This window comes from Patiria miniata, unplaced genomic scaffold (assembly GCF_015706575.1).
Source record: "Patiria miniata isolate m_02_andy unplaced genomic scaffold, ASM1570657v1 HiC_scaffold_10, whole genome shotgun sequence".
Lineage (NCBI taxonomy): Eukaryota > Metazoa > Echinodermata > Asteroidea > Valvatida > Asterinidae > Patiria > Patiria miniata.
In genome coordinates, this window is record NW_024037048.1 from 543,255 (window position 1) to 560,029 (window position 16,775).

General features: G+C 40.3%; 1 protein-coding gene and 1 long non-coding RNA gene across 2 annotated transcripts; one reads left to right on the forward strand and one right to left on the reverse strand.

The window, feature by feature from the left end:
- Positions 1-12,003: 12,003 nt before the first annotated feature.
- On the reverse strand, positions 12,004-12,633 carry LOC119739982. Its single transcript, XM_038215161.1, has one exon. It carries the CDS (start codon positions 12,631-12,633, stop codon positions 12,004-12,006), a length of 630 nt encoding a protein of 209 aa, XP_038071089.1.
- A 2,141-nt stretch (positions 12,634-14,774) lies between these two features.
- On the forward strand, positions 14,775-16,553 carry LOC119734762. Its single transcript, XR_005272115.1, has 2 exons — positions 14,775-15,548; positions 15,831-16,553. It is a non-coding gene; the product is annotated as an uncharacterized LOC119734762 (long non-coding RNA).
- Positions 16,554-16,775: the final 222 nt, after the last annotated feature.

The window sequence follows — 16,775 nt, forward strand, 5'->3', positions numbered from 1 at the left end:
ATTAGAAAAAGCAAACACTGTGTTATGTGCCACTAGGGGCGCCCTTTCGAAAGATGACGTCATCACACCTTTTTTTTGTCTGGCATTCCTCACTAAACACTATCATAATTTATATGTGTGTAGTGAAATGCTTCCGCTTTTGAATTACATTCGGTTTTTATTGCACTTCCAGTAATACTGGAAGTGAAGGTCAAGCGGTTTTTAGTCCGGGAACAAGAAATGTTTCTCACGGCATAGTCTACAACCTCACGAAAAAACGAACACGATACTCTATTTAGTTCAAAAGATATAGCGCAAACTATTTTGTCAAAATTTACCCTGAAATCGCTTGTAATTTGATCCCTGATGACGTCATGATGACGTAACAAAATTTATAACATCTTCGTAGCATGGTGCAAGTTCACATTAGGTTTCTGGGTCATACCGAAAACCGTTTGGAAGAAATTCTGCTTTGTTTTGATTTCAGGCTAAAGTCTTCATTTTAAATTCACCTAACTTTGACCTTCCGGTAGACCAAGAAGTAAAGGTCAAGCGAGTTCACGTACAAAAAATGTTTATCAATTCATGGTCTATCCGATTATGGAATACAAACATCATTGATTATTTTGTTCAAGAGTTATAGGTGAAAGTAATTGATCACTTTTTCAGCTGAAATCGCTTGTAATTTGATACCCGATGACGTCATCATGACGTCAGAGTAATATGCACCACTAGGGATGAGGGTTGATATATATGGAAAGTTACAAGTTCATAACATTTACCATTTAGGAGAAAACCCACAGAGAAGTATTGTCCGAAAAAGAAGAAGAAAGAACTAGAGGTTCGCGTTTGTTGTTACAAACGTAGAGTGGTCGGGCAGGCATTTTTTTTCATTAAACACTGCCGAGTTAAGTTATGAATATTTTTATGTAAGAACGAAGGATCAAAAATTAAATCCTTTACAGTACAATCAATTATTTTGTGATAAAATTCAGTAAACATTCTATGTACACATTTAAGTTATTTCTGGCTTGATGACGTAATTATTCAAAAACGGAAAGTGAATACTGATTTAGTTCGGAGTGGATACATGTTCATTGTGCGGAAATTAAATAATGTATGAAAAATGTAAGTGTATGTATTCATAACATCTAACTTCCAGTTTGATAACGTCACAGTATTTGGAAGCATGCAAAAAGTGGACATTGTAATGGATATCGTTATTTGGGCTACGAAGATATTCAACATGGATCGAATAATATAAATAGACTTAAAATGCGGGTCGTTTTCAAATTCTCATAGAAGTAACTTCCGGTCTGATGACGTCATGAATTTGAAACCTTGCTAAGTTATCTGTGGTTATTCAAAGAATATCAAGGGGCGATTCGATAAAATTTGAACGGATGGTTTTCAAATTAAAGAAAGCAAACACTGTTTTATGTGTCGCTAGGGGGCGCCCTTTCGAAAGATGACGTCATCACACTGCGTTTGAGTCTGGCATTCCTCACTAAACACTTTCATAATTAATATGAGTGTAGTAATATGATTCCGCTTTTGAATTATATTCGGTTTTTATTGCACTTCCGGTAACACCGGAAGTGAAGGTCAAGCGGTTTTGTGTCCGGGAACAAGAAATGTTACTCACGGCATAGTCTACAACCTCACGAAAAAACGAACACGATAATCTATTTAGTTCAAAAGATATAGCGTAAACTATTTTGTCAAAATTTGCCCTTAAATCGCTTGTAATTTGATACCCGATGACGTCATGCTGACGTAACAAAATGTATAACATCTTCGTAACATGGTACAAGTTCACACAAGGTTTTGTGATTGTACTGTAAACCGTTCAGAAGAAATTTTGCTTTGTTTCTATTTCAGGCTAACGTCTTCATTTTGAATTCATCTAACTTTGACCTTCCAGTAGACCCGGAAGCAAAGGTCAAGCGAGTTAACGTACACGACAAAAAATGTTGAGCAATTAATGGTCTATCTCATTACAGAATACAAACATCATTGATTATTTAGTTCAAGAGTTATAAGTGAAAGTAATTGGTCACTTTTCCACCTAAAATCACTTGTAATTTGACACCTGATGACGTAATCATGACGTCAGAGTAACATGCACCACTTCGGATGAGGGTCGATATATATTGAAAGTTACAAGTTCATACCATATACGGTTTAAGAGAAAACCCGCGGAGAAGTATTGTCCAGAAAAAAAAAGAAAGAAAGAAAGTAAGAAAGAAAGAAAGATTAATCGTAACAGATCCAAAGAGTGGTCGGGTTGTGCCCGACCACTCAATAATGAACACTTGGTAAAGCGCCAGTATCCGCCAGGCATGACGCTCATGGCGCATACATACAAAGAAAAACATTTATTACAAAACAACGTAGAAACAGATGGGTTTTGAGGTAAGATTTGAATGTAGACAGGGATTTCATTTGGCGTAGTTCAAGTGGGAGATTGTTCCAAAGTTCCGGGGCAGCATGAGCGGAAGACCGTTGGTACAATGACTGGTACAATGTGATTAAGTCATTGATGTAACCGGGTGAAGCGCCTTGTAGTGAATGGAGAACATGAAGGAGAACTTTGAACGCAATGCGATCGGTGATTGTGAGCCAGTGAAGAGACTTGAGTATGGGGGTTATGTGGGTTGATTGTTTGGACAGTGTGACAAGATGGGCAGAGGCATTTTGAAGGCGTTGAAGCTTGTCAGTTAGATATTGTGGCAGCTTGTACTGGAGAGAGTTGCAGAAGTCCAGACAGGAAGATATGAAAGTATATGTACCAGTTGTTCTGTGGCTGTGCAATTGAGGTATTTACGGATGAAGCTGAGATTCCTGAGGTGATAACGGACCGATTTTGATACGTATGCGACGTGGTTGATGAGTGAAATGTTGCAGTCAATAATAACTCCGAGGTTCCGACATGTTGTGGAAGGTAGGATGACAGAATCACCAATGTGGATACAGCGGATGTTGATCTTCGCGAGTTGTTGTTTAGAGCCACTCACTATGAATTCTGATTTCCCATCATTTAACTTGAGACAGTTTGCCGCCGTCCATGACTTGATCTCATTGATGCATGCCTCAAGATTGTTTAGAGTGGACAGAGCATTACATTGGGACGGTTGAAATGACTGATACAGTTGAATGTCATCATCGTAGCAGTGGTACTGTAGGTTGTAGTTTTGGATGATTTTGCCAAGTGGTTGGATGTAGATGGTGAATAGTAAAGGCCCTCCGACAGAGCCTTGAGGAACACCACAGTCAAGGACAGTAGGGACAGACTTCACTCCCTTGATGCAAATGGTTTGATGTCGATTAGATAGGTATGATTTGCACCATTCCAGAGATGAACCACATACTCCTAGAGAGCGTAAGCGATTGATCAGGACGGCATGATCAATCGTATCGAAGGCCGAGGATAGATCGAAAAGAACAAGCGCTGTAACTTTCCCGACGTCCATTTGATGGAGAATATGATTGGGCAGGTGAATGAGTAGTGTTTCGACACTGGTGTGGATGATAGGCAGACTGATAATTGTGAAGGAGGTTATTTAGTTGGAGGAACATGGACAGCTTGGAGAATGCAACCCACTCAAGTAGTTTTGAGAGGAATGGCAAGTTGAATACCGGGCGGTAGTTGCGAAGATCGTTTGGGTCCAATGATGGCTTTTTCAACAAAGGTCGTACATGGGCAGGTTTAAGGGCTGGGGGAACAACAGCGGACTGCAGGCTGTTGTTGATGATATGAGTGATTGCAGACACAACTGAATCAGCGCATTATTTCAGGAGCCAAGTTGATATGGTGTCTAGGTCACACGATTTTGAAGGTGGCTTCGAGATTTCAGAGCAAATCTCATCGGGAGACGCATTGGGGAAAACGGTCAGAGTGGATGCTGGATTGGCATGAGTACATGTGTCATCAGAGATAGCTGGAGGTAGATCTGAGTGAATTGAATCAAACTTAGACACAAAGAAATTACTGAAACGGTTGGTGAGTGATTCAACAGAATCATGTTGAGGAAGTGGGGATTCCTGGTTTCTGTTCAGAAGTTTGTTAGCAACGTGAAACAGTTGCTTTTGATCTCCTGAGCACCCTGAAACTACATTCGAGTAGTGGAGTTGTTTAGCTTTTTGGATGAGTGAAATGACTCGTTGACGCTGTTGACAGTACATCTGGCGATCAATGGTGAGTTTAGAAGCTCGCCATTTATGCTCAAACTGACGTCTCACACGCTTTGCTTCAGACACTTCATCATTGAACCAGCCTGTTCTACAACGGATCTTTAGGGTTCAAGTTTTTTTCTGGTGCAAATTTATCAAGGACCTAGACCAGCGAGGAGTGGTAACTGTTGACTGCCTCACTAGCATTGTCTACACAGTAATTGTCAGCAAGAAGACAATTGTCGATCTCCACACAAAATAGTTTTGGGTCAATGGAACGAAGATTCCTTGTTGATAAAGTCTTTGTCAGAGGTCTAGGTTTCTGAATGAGAAGGCTGCAGAGAACTGCTGAATGATAAGAAATGCCACATATTACCTTGAGGCTGGAGAACATACTGTCATCATTTGAGTGGAAGATGAAGAGGTCCAGTGTATGACCACGTTCATGAGTGGGAGTGTCAATGTGTTGAACGAGGCCAAGGGTAACCAATAGATTGCAGAACTGTTTGGATTCTGAAGTGGATAAATCATCAACATGAATGTTGAAATCACCTGTTATTATCAGCGAAGAAGGTTCGAAAATGTAGCTGTCAACAAGAGATGTAAATTTGTCAAGGAATGTGGTGAAAGGGCATCTTGAACGGGGGGGGGGGGGGTATAAAATCACCAGATGGTTGGCGACAGCATTGTTGATGATTTCTACTTGTAGCAAGTGAAGATCTGAGTAGTTTTATGAAAGTTTAGATGTAAGCTCTTGCGATACAGCAAGCCGATGCCACCACCTCTTTTGTTTGGTCTTAGTACATGTTTGCATCAAGTCAGTGATTACTGCCGAGTCATCAGGAGATAGCCAGGTTTCTCAGACACCAATAACATCAAGCTTGTTTTCAGAAAAAGAATCGTTTAGTTCTGCCGTCTAGTTTTGTATTGAGCGAGCATTGATCATGCAGAAATTAGTGACCTGGTTAAGCTTACATGATTGTTAATTTGGTTGAGCTAAATTTCGTCTTGAACAAGCGGAAGATTTTGCTGGGTCATAGCAGAAGAATTCCGGGTGATTTTGTCCATCCTAGGCACGATTACGATGGCCAATAATAACTGGTATTGCAAAGATGTTTTTCCTACGCCTGTGTCTTTTGGCTTTGCATCCACGATGAGTACGACCGGTACGACGTATGTGCGACTTAGATCCGACATCAGGAGTTATAAGGGGTACAGAGTGGGTGGCACACGGTCTCCGTAGTAGATTGAGGGATCCGATTTCACGACAGATTTGATCAGGTAAAGGACATGCACTGTATAAATCTGGTCCACCATTAAGAGATTGTAGAAATGTTGGTGTATATATCTCTGCTGTGGAGATACTGATGAAGCAGTATGCATTGTTGACTGGAGTGAAAGATACAATTGGATGATCAGCATAAGAAGCTTCATTATCTTTGAAGGTGCTGAAGCTCATACACTGTATCAGGTGGTTCATTTGCATATGAAGTGCTTGATCAGTAGTTGAGGAGATGAAGAAAAATGATAAAGAAAACACCACAGCTGGTAAAAACTACATAATTTTGAGAGCCAGTTGTAGAGCAGCCAGATGATGTAGTAGCGCAATCCACTAGTGTAAGTTAAGTGACTGTTCGGGACACAACTACATGTATGCCATGAGAACTATGCCTGTGCTGACTTTGAATGATGTACAACAAAGATTAATGCCAAAAGTCGTGGCCAGAAAAGACATGTACAAAGTCCATGGGATTTGGCATGTGATGTGAGTTCCACCAATCAAATGACAAGGATCTGTATTTTCAGTTATATAAAAGATGCTGGATGCGCTGGGGTGTGTTGGATGCAGGATGCTGGTTGCTGGTGCACTTGAATGTGTAGGTTGCATGATGCTAGATGAGTTGTGCCCATACGTGTCGTTGATGTGGAATCCGATGTCTTGGGTTACTGTGTTGTGTCTGGTCCCAGTGTATGTGATGATCTTGTTCCTGTGAGTATTTGAGGATGGTTGACTTGTCCCGGTCTACCTACATACTAAGTTTCAACCCAATCGAACATACAGTTCTATAGATATATAACTGTCAAGTGACTCTTCGGGTCACAACTATGCCATGAGAACTATGCCTGTGCTGACTTTGAATGATGTACAACAAAGATTAATGGCAAAATTCGTGGCTAGAAAAGACATACATGTACATGTACAAAGTCCATGGGATTTGGCATAGAGCAAAAAAAAGACGAAAGAAAACTAGAAGTGTATGTCTGCCGAAAACGGAATACACGGCTTTTTTGCATTGTCTGTAAATACATTTCAGAAATATTCTGTATTGATGACGTCATGACCCATTTCTCACAATGAATATTATCTGCAAACTGTCATGGCTTAAAAAGCGTAAAAAATTTGAACTTTTTGTTCAAATTTATGATATACATTGTAAAATTAGATGAATATGTTTTATCATGACCTCGTTCATACGTAATTTTGGCCCATTCCAACTGATAGTTTTCTCAATATGAGACTTTGAAAAATGCACCTACCGGTATGATGACATCACATGCCCTACGATGACGTCGTCATCTTGAGAACACTTGTCAATGCACATTTTTGCATTGTGGCCTTGTTTTGTACCAAGTTTGAAGTCAATCTGATGAAAGGAAGTGTTAAATTTTGGAAGCGTAATGAAAATGTTAATATTAAAAAAAAATCATTAAAAATCTACACATGACGTCATGGTGGCGTCATTTCCGATTTTTCCAACTAGTACCATTATCTAGCTATCCATGAGGTTTTATGACAATCGGACTTTCCCTTATATGTGTTTTCAAAAATCGCATTTTTTATGCCATGATAATTTCCAAAATATTACAAATTTGTGCTATTACCTAACAAACCAAATACAAAAGGATTTTGAAGTTAGCTTGCTGCGTTCGTGAGATATGGCTTAAAGGTCCAAAACTTAAAAAAATCCTATAAAATCACACGATGATGTCATCATGATGTCACCTCAATTTTTACCTATAAAATACCCTGGTCTGCCTACATACCGAGTTTCAACCCAATCGGACTTACAGTTTTGTAGATATAGGACTGGGATAACGTCATATGACCCATAATGACGTAAACATGACGTCAGTCTTCGGCACACAACTTTGCTTTCTATGCCTATGTAACTTTGAAGGATGTGTGACAAAGATGAATGCCAAAAGTTGTGGACAGAAAAGACGTGTACAAAGTCTGTAGGATTTGTGGCGACAAAAAGGAGGAGAAGAAACTAGAGATCTTCGTCTGTTTGAAACAGAACATAAGGCTTTTCCGCATTATAATTTTGCATGACTTGATGCTTTTGAGTTTCTATAAATATACATGTAAATTGTGTAAATTAATATATCAAAGTTTGCTAAATTTGAAATTTAGTATTGAACTTTCAATACATACATATATGTACGTGACGTTCCGTGTTACCTTAACAAATTCACTTCGTTGATAACCAAATTGAATGCAGTGCAGAATGGTAAGCCTTGAAATAAAAATATCTGAGCACGTACTTATTGAATAAATATGATTGTGTGAATTAAGTTTCATTCGTATTTCAATTTAATATTTCATGAAACATAAACACTTTGTGCTACAGCTTAGATAATTGTAGTTAACTTGAAATAAGACTGCGCTGTAAGAGTAATAAATCCAACAGTGACCCAATAGTTCACATGCGAATTGGCTGTATGCTCTCAACGGACTGGCCTAGAATTCAACTTCATCAGCCTTCAACACAGACAAGCCACCAGATCGTGACTCGACCCAACTGTATGCGACATTTACGTGTAACACAGGCAGATCATTTATGTATTTGACATACTGGCAAACTTGGCACTACGCGTGCACTGAAAACTGCAAACCTAGCCTTGTAAAAAAAACTACATCAGTCACGTCACTTTCACCAACACAACACATACACGTACATAAATACACTCAAACTTACATGTGTAATTACATGTACATAACGTTCGAAACATACATAGGCCTTGTATATGGGGCACAGGGAAGTGCGAAGAAACACTGCTTCGTATACAGAGTCTATGTGGCTTTGAAAACTTTACAACTCAGGCGCGGTTCTAGAGCCAATATGTGGGGGGCTAGCAAGGTGGATCCTGAAGTTTTTGCAGGGAGGCGTGCTGAAATGTAGACAGGTTATTTTCTCCGGACACTAAGGCCTAAGGGGGGGGGGGGGGCTCACGCCATATTTTCAATGGGGAGCACTGATAACATCCTACAATCAGGCACACTATATTAACTAAAAGTCTTCAAATGCACCCTTCTCATTTTAGGGGGAGACCGTTCCCATGTACGTCAAATGCTTACATTTTGCTAGTGCTTTTTTTTTTAATGGAATTCTTTTTGGGGGGGGGGCGGGCTAGACTAAATTTTTTTGGGGGGGCTCAAGGGCCCCCCCCCCCAGATCAGAACAAAAACAGTGTCAAATTTTGTAATAAGAAAAAAATCTTTTCAAATCACAAATTCATAAGACATCAGCTGATGATGTCATTATGACATCATTTGAGATTTTGCATACTAGTACCATTATCTACTTATCCACCAAGTTTCATGATGATCGGACCTTTCCTTTTATGTGTTTTGAAAATTGCATTTTTGATGATTATTATGACGTAACACGTTTTGGAAAATTCTGTGTATAATACCTACCGGTAATAAATGTAATACACAAAGAAGTTTGAATTTGGTTTTAATGGACATGGTTCTAATTAGTCTCAAACTTTCAAAAGTATATATAAAATCACACAATAACGTCATGATGATGCATGATAACGTCACCTCAATTTTTGCCTATAACACATCCCGGTCTACCTACGTACCAAGTTTCAACCCAATCGGACTTACCGTTCTTTAGATATTGGACTTTAAATTAAAATATGCACATTTAAGATGACGGACACGAAAATCATGCACAAAGTCTATGGGATTTTGGGTGTGGAACAAGGAGAAGAAGAAACTAGAGCTAATGTGCTTTTCGAAGCACGGATATCAGCCTAAATTGCCGTTTTAACAGTTTGTCTGAATACTGACTCGCACTGCCCACAAGGTGACCATTGTTACATGTGGCTGAGATCGGCAAACGAATGTAAGAGAAATAACTGTGAACATTTGACATTACATAAAATAGCCGCCAAGACAGTACATGAAACAGTAGTTAATGCCTGTAGATTAATCCGCATAAACCATCAAAAATTATTAACAACAATAGTGTTGTGTATTGGCCTCCGTACTTTTTAATCCATGGCGGAGTATCTGGCCAAATATGCGGCTACCTTTACGCAGGTGGCACTGCCGCTATATAACAAACTGAAAAAAATGCAGTATCGAGACGCCACTTCAGCAGTTGTGTGTATGGAGAGTACGGCACTGTGCGTGCAATTGCCTGTTAACGTATGCCGCCGCGCCGCGCGGGTGACATCGTTTTTGCATGCCACACAACATTCACAGTATCGTGCATGGTGGTTTGAAACCTTCCCAGAATTCCTATGTTTTTATATTGTTTTTACATGCGTTTAAAAAATAATAAACTTGATATAACTCGACAACCAAATGAGTCAGGAATATGAAATTTTTGAATTAGAGATAAAAAAATACACTGAACAGAGCTGCAAAGATTTAAAACGAAAAACAGCTTTTAAATTTCTTTCCTAAAATGACCCCTACTGACCAATAGGTGACCACTGGCCAAATTCTGTGAACACATTTTGTGAGGCTTGGTCCAAAGATACAACTGACCAAGTTTTACATTAATCGGGTCAAGACTGTGGGAGAAGCATTTTGTAAATATTCATTAAATGACCTCTACTGACCATCGGATGACCAGTGGCCGGATTTTACGAACATGACTAGGTAGGGCATGTGTCATGGTTTAATTTGGCCAAGTTTGTGTGAAATCAGCCAACTAGTTTAGGAGTTAGGCCTATGACCATTTTTTCATTGGTCACGTGACCATTTGCCCGAAGAAAGAAAGAAAGAGATCGGACGATCACAGTATATCAGCGTGCTTCGCACGGCTGATATAAGAGAAACTAGAGACACGTGTACAATGTCTATGGGATTTAGGCGACAAAAAGAAGAAAATAAAGAAAGAAAAACCAGCACAAAAAGGAAGGCTTTTTTGCAACTTTGCAGAAAAGCCCACTAGAGGTCTATATCTGTTTGCAACAGAACATAGGGCTTTTCAGTATTATGTTTCTTAATTGAAGTCATGTTTTTCTGTTTTGTGCAAAATGTTGTGCATGTAAACCTATATATGTGAGATATGGCAAAAGTGAGATATGGCAAAAGTCTTCAAAACTTCAGAAATATATATAAAATCATGTGATGACGTCATGATGACGTCATGATGATATCACCTCAATTTTTATCTAGAACACATCCCGGCCTACTCCCATACCAAGTTTTAACCAAATCAGACTACCGTTCATGAGATATATTGGCTTAAAGCATGCACGTTTACGATGACATCACATGTCCCATGATGATGTCATCGTACCAATACTTGGCAGTGCTCATTATTGTATTGCTCATTATTGTATTGTGTAAGCAGACTAAAATTGTAAATATATAAAAACCGTAAAAAATCAACCGATGACATTGTCGTGACGTCATTTTAGATTTTGTGTATTAATACTAATATATGAATCGCTGCTAAGGTAGAAAGCGAATGATTTTATATCAGTAGCGATTCTGGCGGGACCGCAGCTGGGTGTCCATGTACCAATAGTTAGGGTGAACATGTAGATCTGTCTCTGGGTCACATAGGAATCACACGGAATTAAGGACACGAGGGTTTTCAGTGTGTGAAAATTATATGTTCAAGATGTCTCGCTTTTCGACGATAGCATCTCACACCCATGATTTCTAGTCAGGCAGCTTAGTGAATGGATGTGGACAAAAGCGCCAAATTTTTCATACATGCTCCTCAATGCCTTAGCTTTCAATTTTTGATAGGAACCAACTTATCCAACGACATTATGGCGGCCATCTTGGATTTTAAAAATGGTGGCCATTGAAAACCTATTTTTTACCCATATCTTAGAATTAAAGTTTTGGTGTCTAAACATACATTTTCAGGGTCGCAGAATACAACTGTATCATTTGGGATAGTGTCAAAGTGGTTAGTTTGTCCAAATACAGTATTGTGGCCATCTTGTTTTTGAAACATGCCCGCCATTCAAAACCTAAATCTCTGAACTAAGGATCTAAATCTTGGTGTCTAAACATATATTTTCAGGGTCATGGAACACAACTCAACCATTTGAGTTAGTACTACATGTATTTGGGATCGTGTCAAATGGTCAGTTTGTCCAGATACTTAATACGGCGGCCATATTGTTTGCCGTAAAAGGACCAACACTGGCCCGATTCAGGCTATGTACCTTTTTTCCATTATGGTTTGACTTGAAACGGCCGGCACCGGTCCCATTCAGGTTGTGTAACATCTTGCCATTACGGTTTCCAATATAGGGACCAACACTGGCCCGATTCAGGCCTTTTATCGTCTTTTCATCATAATAATAATGAAAAATACTACTTTATAATAATAATGAAATATATATAGCGCCGGTATCCGCCGCTTGCGGCGCTCATGGGGCTGCACTGCACAACAACCAGAAAACAAAAAGAAAAAAGAAGCACACGGTTGACTCGACCCTGATCCACCCGTCAAGATGCATCGTCACGCTAACAAGACGGCATTGTCAAGCAAACAGGTAGAACACCAAAGTCAACCAAATGCTTCCCTATGCAGGTAGGATTTTAAACTGTTCTTGAATGTGCCAAGTGAATTTGAAAGTCTAACAGTTCCAGGTAGGAAATTCAAAGGCTTGGTGCAGCAGTTTGAAAGCTTCTCTCCCCCATCGATAATTAGCCATGTTTTCCTTAAGGAGTTTTTGTTGTGAGGATCGTAAGCCCCGATGCCCGGGGGCATAGAGCTGGACAAGATCGCTTAAGTATGCTGGAGCGTCACCTTGTAAGGTCTTAAAGATGATGAGGCACAGTTTATTTTTGACTCGTTGTTGGATAGGGAGCCAGTGCAAGTTGGCTAACACAGGTGTGATGTGGTCTGATTTCCTAGTGTAGGTGATCATCCTCGCTGCAATGTTCTGTATCCGTTGAAGGCGAGAGAGGTGTGCATTGTTGATTCCGTACAAAAGCGAGTTGCATGAGTCTATCCTAGATGTAATAAATGCATCAACAATAGTTTCAGCAGCTTCCCTTGTGAGATGGTCCCGTATTCTGCCAATATTCCTAATTGACATGAATGCAGCCTTAGATAGAGCCGTCACCTGGCAGTCCATTTTCATGGCAGAGTCAAACATCACACCCAAATTACGAACATTAGTGGAAGGCTCAATGTGTGCATCACCAACTCTGACATGATCAATATTCACCTTCTTGATTGGCTGAGTGGATCCCAGAACCATGAATTCAGTTTTTGCATTATTTAACTTAAGAAAGTTTTGATTCATCCATGTTCCAATATCATCGATGCATTCTTCGACTCTTCGAAGCGCGGAGTTAACGTCTGCCTGTACAGGTTTCACTGATACGTAAATCTGAGTGTCGTCTGCGTATAAGTGATACCGGTAGCTCAGATTATACCGACGAATGATGTCCTCAAGTGGTGAAGTATAGATTGGGAATAGTCCAGGTCCAAGACATGAACCTTGAGGTAGTCCATAATTCAACGCAACTGCATTAGAGATGTCCTTATTAATGCAGACTGCTTGTGATCTTCCAGTTAGGTATGATTTTAACCAGTCCAGAGCCACACCATGGATACCAATTCTATTCTCAAGACGATGAAGCAGCATATCATGGTTTATCGTAAGAGGACCTGCAATGGCCCGGTTCAGGCTGCCGGCGCCGTCTTGCTGTTATTGTTGCCTTAAAAAGACCAGCACTGGTCCAATGTAGGCTCTGAACGGTGTTACCATTACAGTTTGCCACTTAATAGGGCAAGCACTGCACCAATTCTGACTCTGTGGTGTCTGTACCGTGAACACGGAACCGTTTTGGCGCAATCGAGCCAGCATTTGCCCGCTTCTGGTCTTGTACCGTTCATACTGTATGGTACTGCCACAACAAAGCCATCATTAGCTGGTATCTGCCCAATACCGTCCTGTTTACTGCGTCAATGCTATCTTTGAATCTAGGCAGGTAGAAATCTCAGGCACTACAGGATGTGATACAACTCTGCCTCTCCACAACTACATGCAGCTGAACCACTTTTGTAGCTCCATTTGATTAAGGCGGGTACGTCGGTGATCGGCCAGTCCTGGTTCTCAAGCGGCTGATAGCTTTCCATTTAACCCATGTCGATGTAGCTCCTGTTGGGAGGTTTTCCGCCGTTGTTATAGTATAACCATGACAATCGGTGGGCGTTTGCTTCCAGTCGTTGCATCCAGTGTTGGAGTCTTGCCACTTCCCTGGATGTTGTGAAGTAGTGGACCAAGGAAGCTTTTCTTGACTTCAGCCTTTTGTGCCGAAGCTTAATTGCCGTCCCTGGAGGAGGCGACACTCGTCCTTTATCAATATTTGGACATCTTAGCTCGACTGGCAACTTTCCTTCGGAAATCCGAAGAGGAAATGCCAGCAAGGAGGTGCAAATTACTTGTGTTGGTGGGTTTCAAGCATCCAGTGATCAAACTGCATGTTGTTTAAGGCTGGGTCATGGTTTCATAGTATGGGCTTAATCTCTCCCAGACGGTACACGCATACTCTGCTGAAGAATGGCACGGAGCCAAAATGGTTCATCTTAGGGTGTGGTTTGGCTCCCCTTTCGGAGGTTGTTCAATTTCTTTATGATGTTGTTACGGGGAACTAAATTTGGATGACCTGAATGACAAGATACGATGGAGGGTCACCCTAAGGTAGACAGGATGGCTACAAGGGGCCAATGGTGTTCCGGACCATTTGATGTTAAGGGGTCGGTTGGCTTCGCGGTTAACGTTCCTGAGATGGAATGAGCAGACTTGAGTCTTAGCGAGATTGGCATGGAGGTGATTGCGCTCATAGTATAGAGACGGCTAAGCGCTGAGGTAAGTTTTGCTTCTATGGCTTCGAATGGAATCATTTGAGATGTAACACAAAGATCATCTAAGTAGATGAAACGTTCAGTATCCTGATCTATTTAATTGTGATTTGTTTTGTGTAGACGTTACACAGCAGCCGAGCTAGCACAGTGCCTGGAGGTAGAACGTTTTCTTGCCGTCGACAGCGTTTTTGTTTTGTTCTGAGCAACAAATAAGCATCTGTCTTTGAGAAGGGCTCCGATATGATCCGTAAATGCGAGGTATTGGGTCAACTCCAAGATCTTTTTCAGGAGGCGGCAGTGGTTTACAGTATCATGTATGTGACTGAAAGCTCCACAAAAATAGCTCCACTTATTTGTCGTTTTGAAACCCATCCTCAGCTTGCTGTGCCGGGTTAAGAGTTGACTTGTTGTTGACTTGCAATGTCGCAATCCAGGTTGCTAAGGGATAAGGGATGTTTCAGCGACGGGGACAAGCCTGTTTAGGATCAGTCACTCGAACATGAACAAAAACTGTAATGGGCTCCTGTCTGGACCATGTTACCTGTGGCCTCCAAAGCCTGCAGTGAACTAGTTAATGTGGCTTCAAGAATCAAAGTGTATGCGGTGCAAGACGTGCATATGCAGCACCTTGCTAAGTGCAATAAACTATGCGGTTGCAACTGTGAGAATTAGGGCTGTCACAACGTAAATTCTTTTCTTATATTTTTTATTTTCGCGCACCTCATTACTCGGTAATGAGATCACCCTACGCACATAAATAGTCGAGTCCTAAAGTTTTTCTCCAATAAGAAACGACTATAGTTCCCGCGCCATTAAAAACGTATAACCACTGAGATTTAAGGCGTTGGCATTCGATGCATGGAGCGATGTGATGTAATAGGACATGTTCTAGCATTCTCCAGCATTGTCATCAACCATTGTGGTTGGTGGTACTATTATTCCCTTAATTGGTTGGTATGTAAATGTACATAGAATGAGAGAGAGAATGAGAGAGAGGGAGAAAGCCTTGGGAAGAACGATAGTAGCGTCAGATCAGAAAGCATCATCAAAATTAGTCCGTGTTAGTCTGAGTGTGTGTGAATGTGACCGGTATCAACCGTCCGAAGACACCTGAATGCAGCAGGTTATAGAAAACCCAAGATTCTGATTTTTGTGGAAATCAGCCACAAAATCCAGTTTGTCAGCTCGATCGGCAAAATTACAGTGCCGAAGTAAGATCTTCGGACCAGCAGTCCCCGGTCCGATTGTGACCAAAATCGCAACACTCAGCCCGGCATCAATTAAACTGCACTCTCCACAACCGTAAGTGTTATTTTAAAATATTTATAGACTTATTTAGACATTCATTTTATTTCATTGTGCAAAGTCGACAATCCATGAAATGAATTGTAAATCACGTAAGGCCACATCCTGAATGTCGTGTAGACCTTAGATGAATTGCCATGGTTGTGAAATTGAAACGAAGAACGGTCTACATGTATGCCGAAACAGCAGTTGTTTCAATTTATTGTATTAACCTTGCCTTTGTTTGAATTATTGGACGAAATGCTCTTTAGGTTTTTGGTTATTATATTATTATTGTAGATGGCCGTAAATACTGGTATGATCTAACCCGCCACTGAGCCTGAGGGACCGCCTGAGAGAACGCCTGAGAGATCGGCTACTTGGCCGTCATACTCAACTACCTACAGCACGTCTAAGTAAAGCGCAGAATAGTCCTACTTTCACCGTAAAGGTCAAGTTGAGCGGACAACATCTCCTTAGAAAAAAAACTGTACGGTATCCATATTGATCAAAAACTCCTCAAAGAACTAACTGACAAGAAACCTGTGTGATATTTAAATAAATATGATAAAATTAAGTGTTACAAGTATATGTAAGTAATAAGAGAACTAAGTGTTCACAAGAAAGCCCAAGTGTTGGGAAAATTAACTGTGAGACGTCTGCGAGTCACCCATCAATACGGTGATAAGAAAACTAAGTGAGAATTAATAGAATTGACTGGTAGAAGATCTGTGTGATCTATCGAATTGAGTGTAAATCTAAGACGTGATAAGCGATAAGATAAATTAGTTTACAGAAAATTTGTACGATTGATAGCTTAACCTTAAGCCAAGAGAATAAGAAAACTGAACTACAGAAAATCTGTGTGAATTAGATAAGTGCAAAAGTTAAACTGAAGTCTTCAATCCGAGAAGACAGTGATTGGAAACATAAGTTCTATTTGGATCCTTGTATATATTAATTGTAAATATTAAATTGGCATATATAACTTGTTAAAATAATACCTGTTCAAAATCTGAAGATTATTGTGTCTGTTGGTTTATATTTCTTTCTGTCTGATACTTCTTTGATCATTGATAATTTGAGCCGGGGTCACCATTAATAAAATTATACAAGTCGATAGAGATAGAGAAAATGAAAATGGTGACAAGGGCGAGCACTTTTAAACTATAAACCTTTGTGAGTGATGACATTTATTCGCACATAATGTTGTTTTGCTAATACTTCATACAGTATTTTCGGTGA

Bases quoted from the DNA above. Each gene is read 5' to 3' on its own strand.
- LOC119739982 (XM_038215161.1), bottom strand. From the start codon at position 12,633: ATGGTTCTGGGATCCACTCAGCCAATCAAGAAGGTGAATATTGATCAT.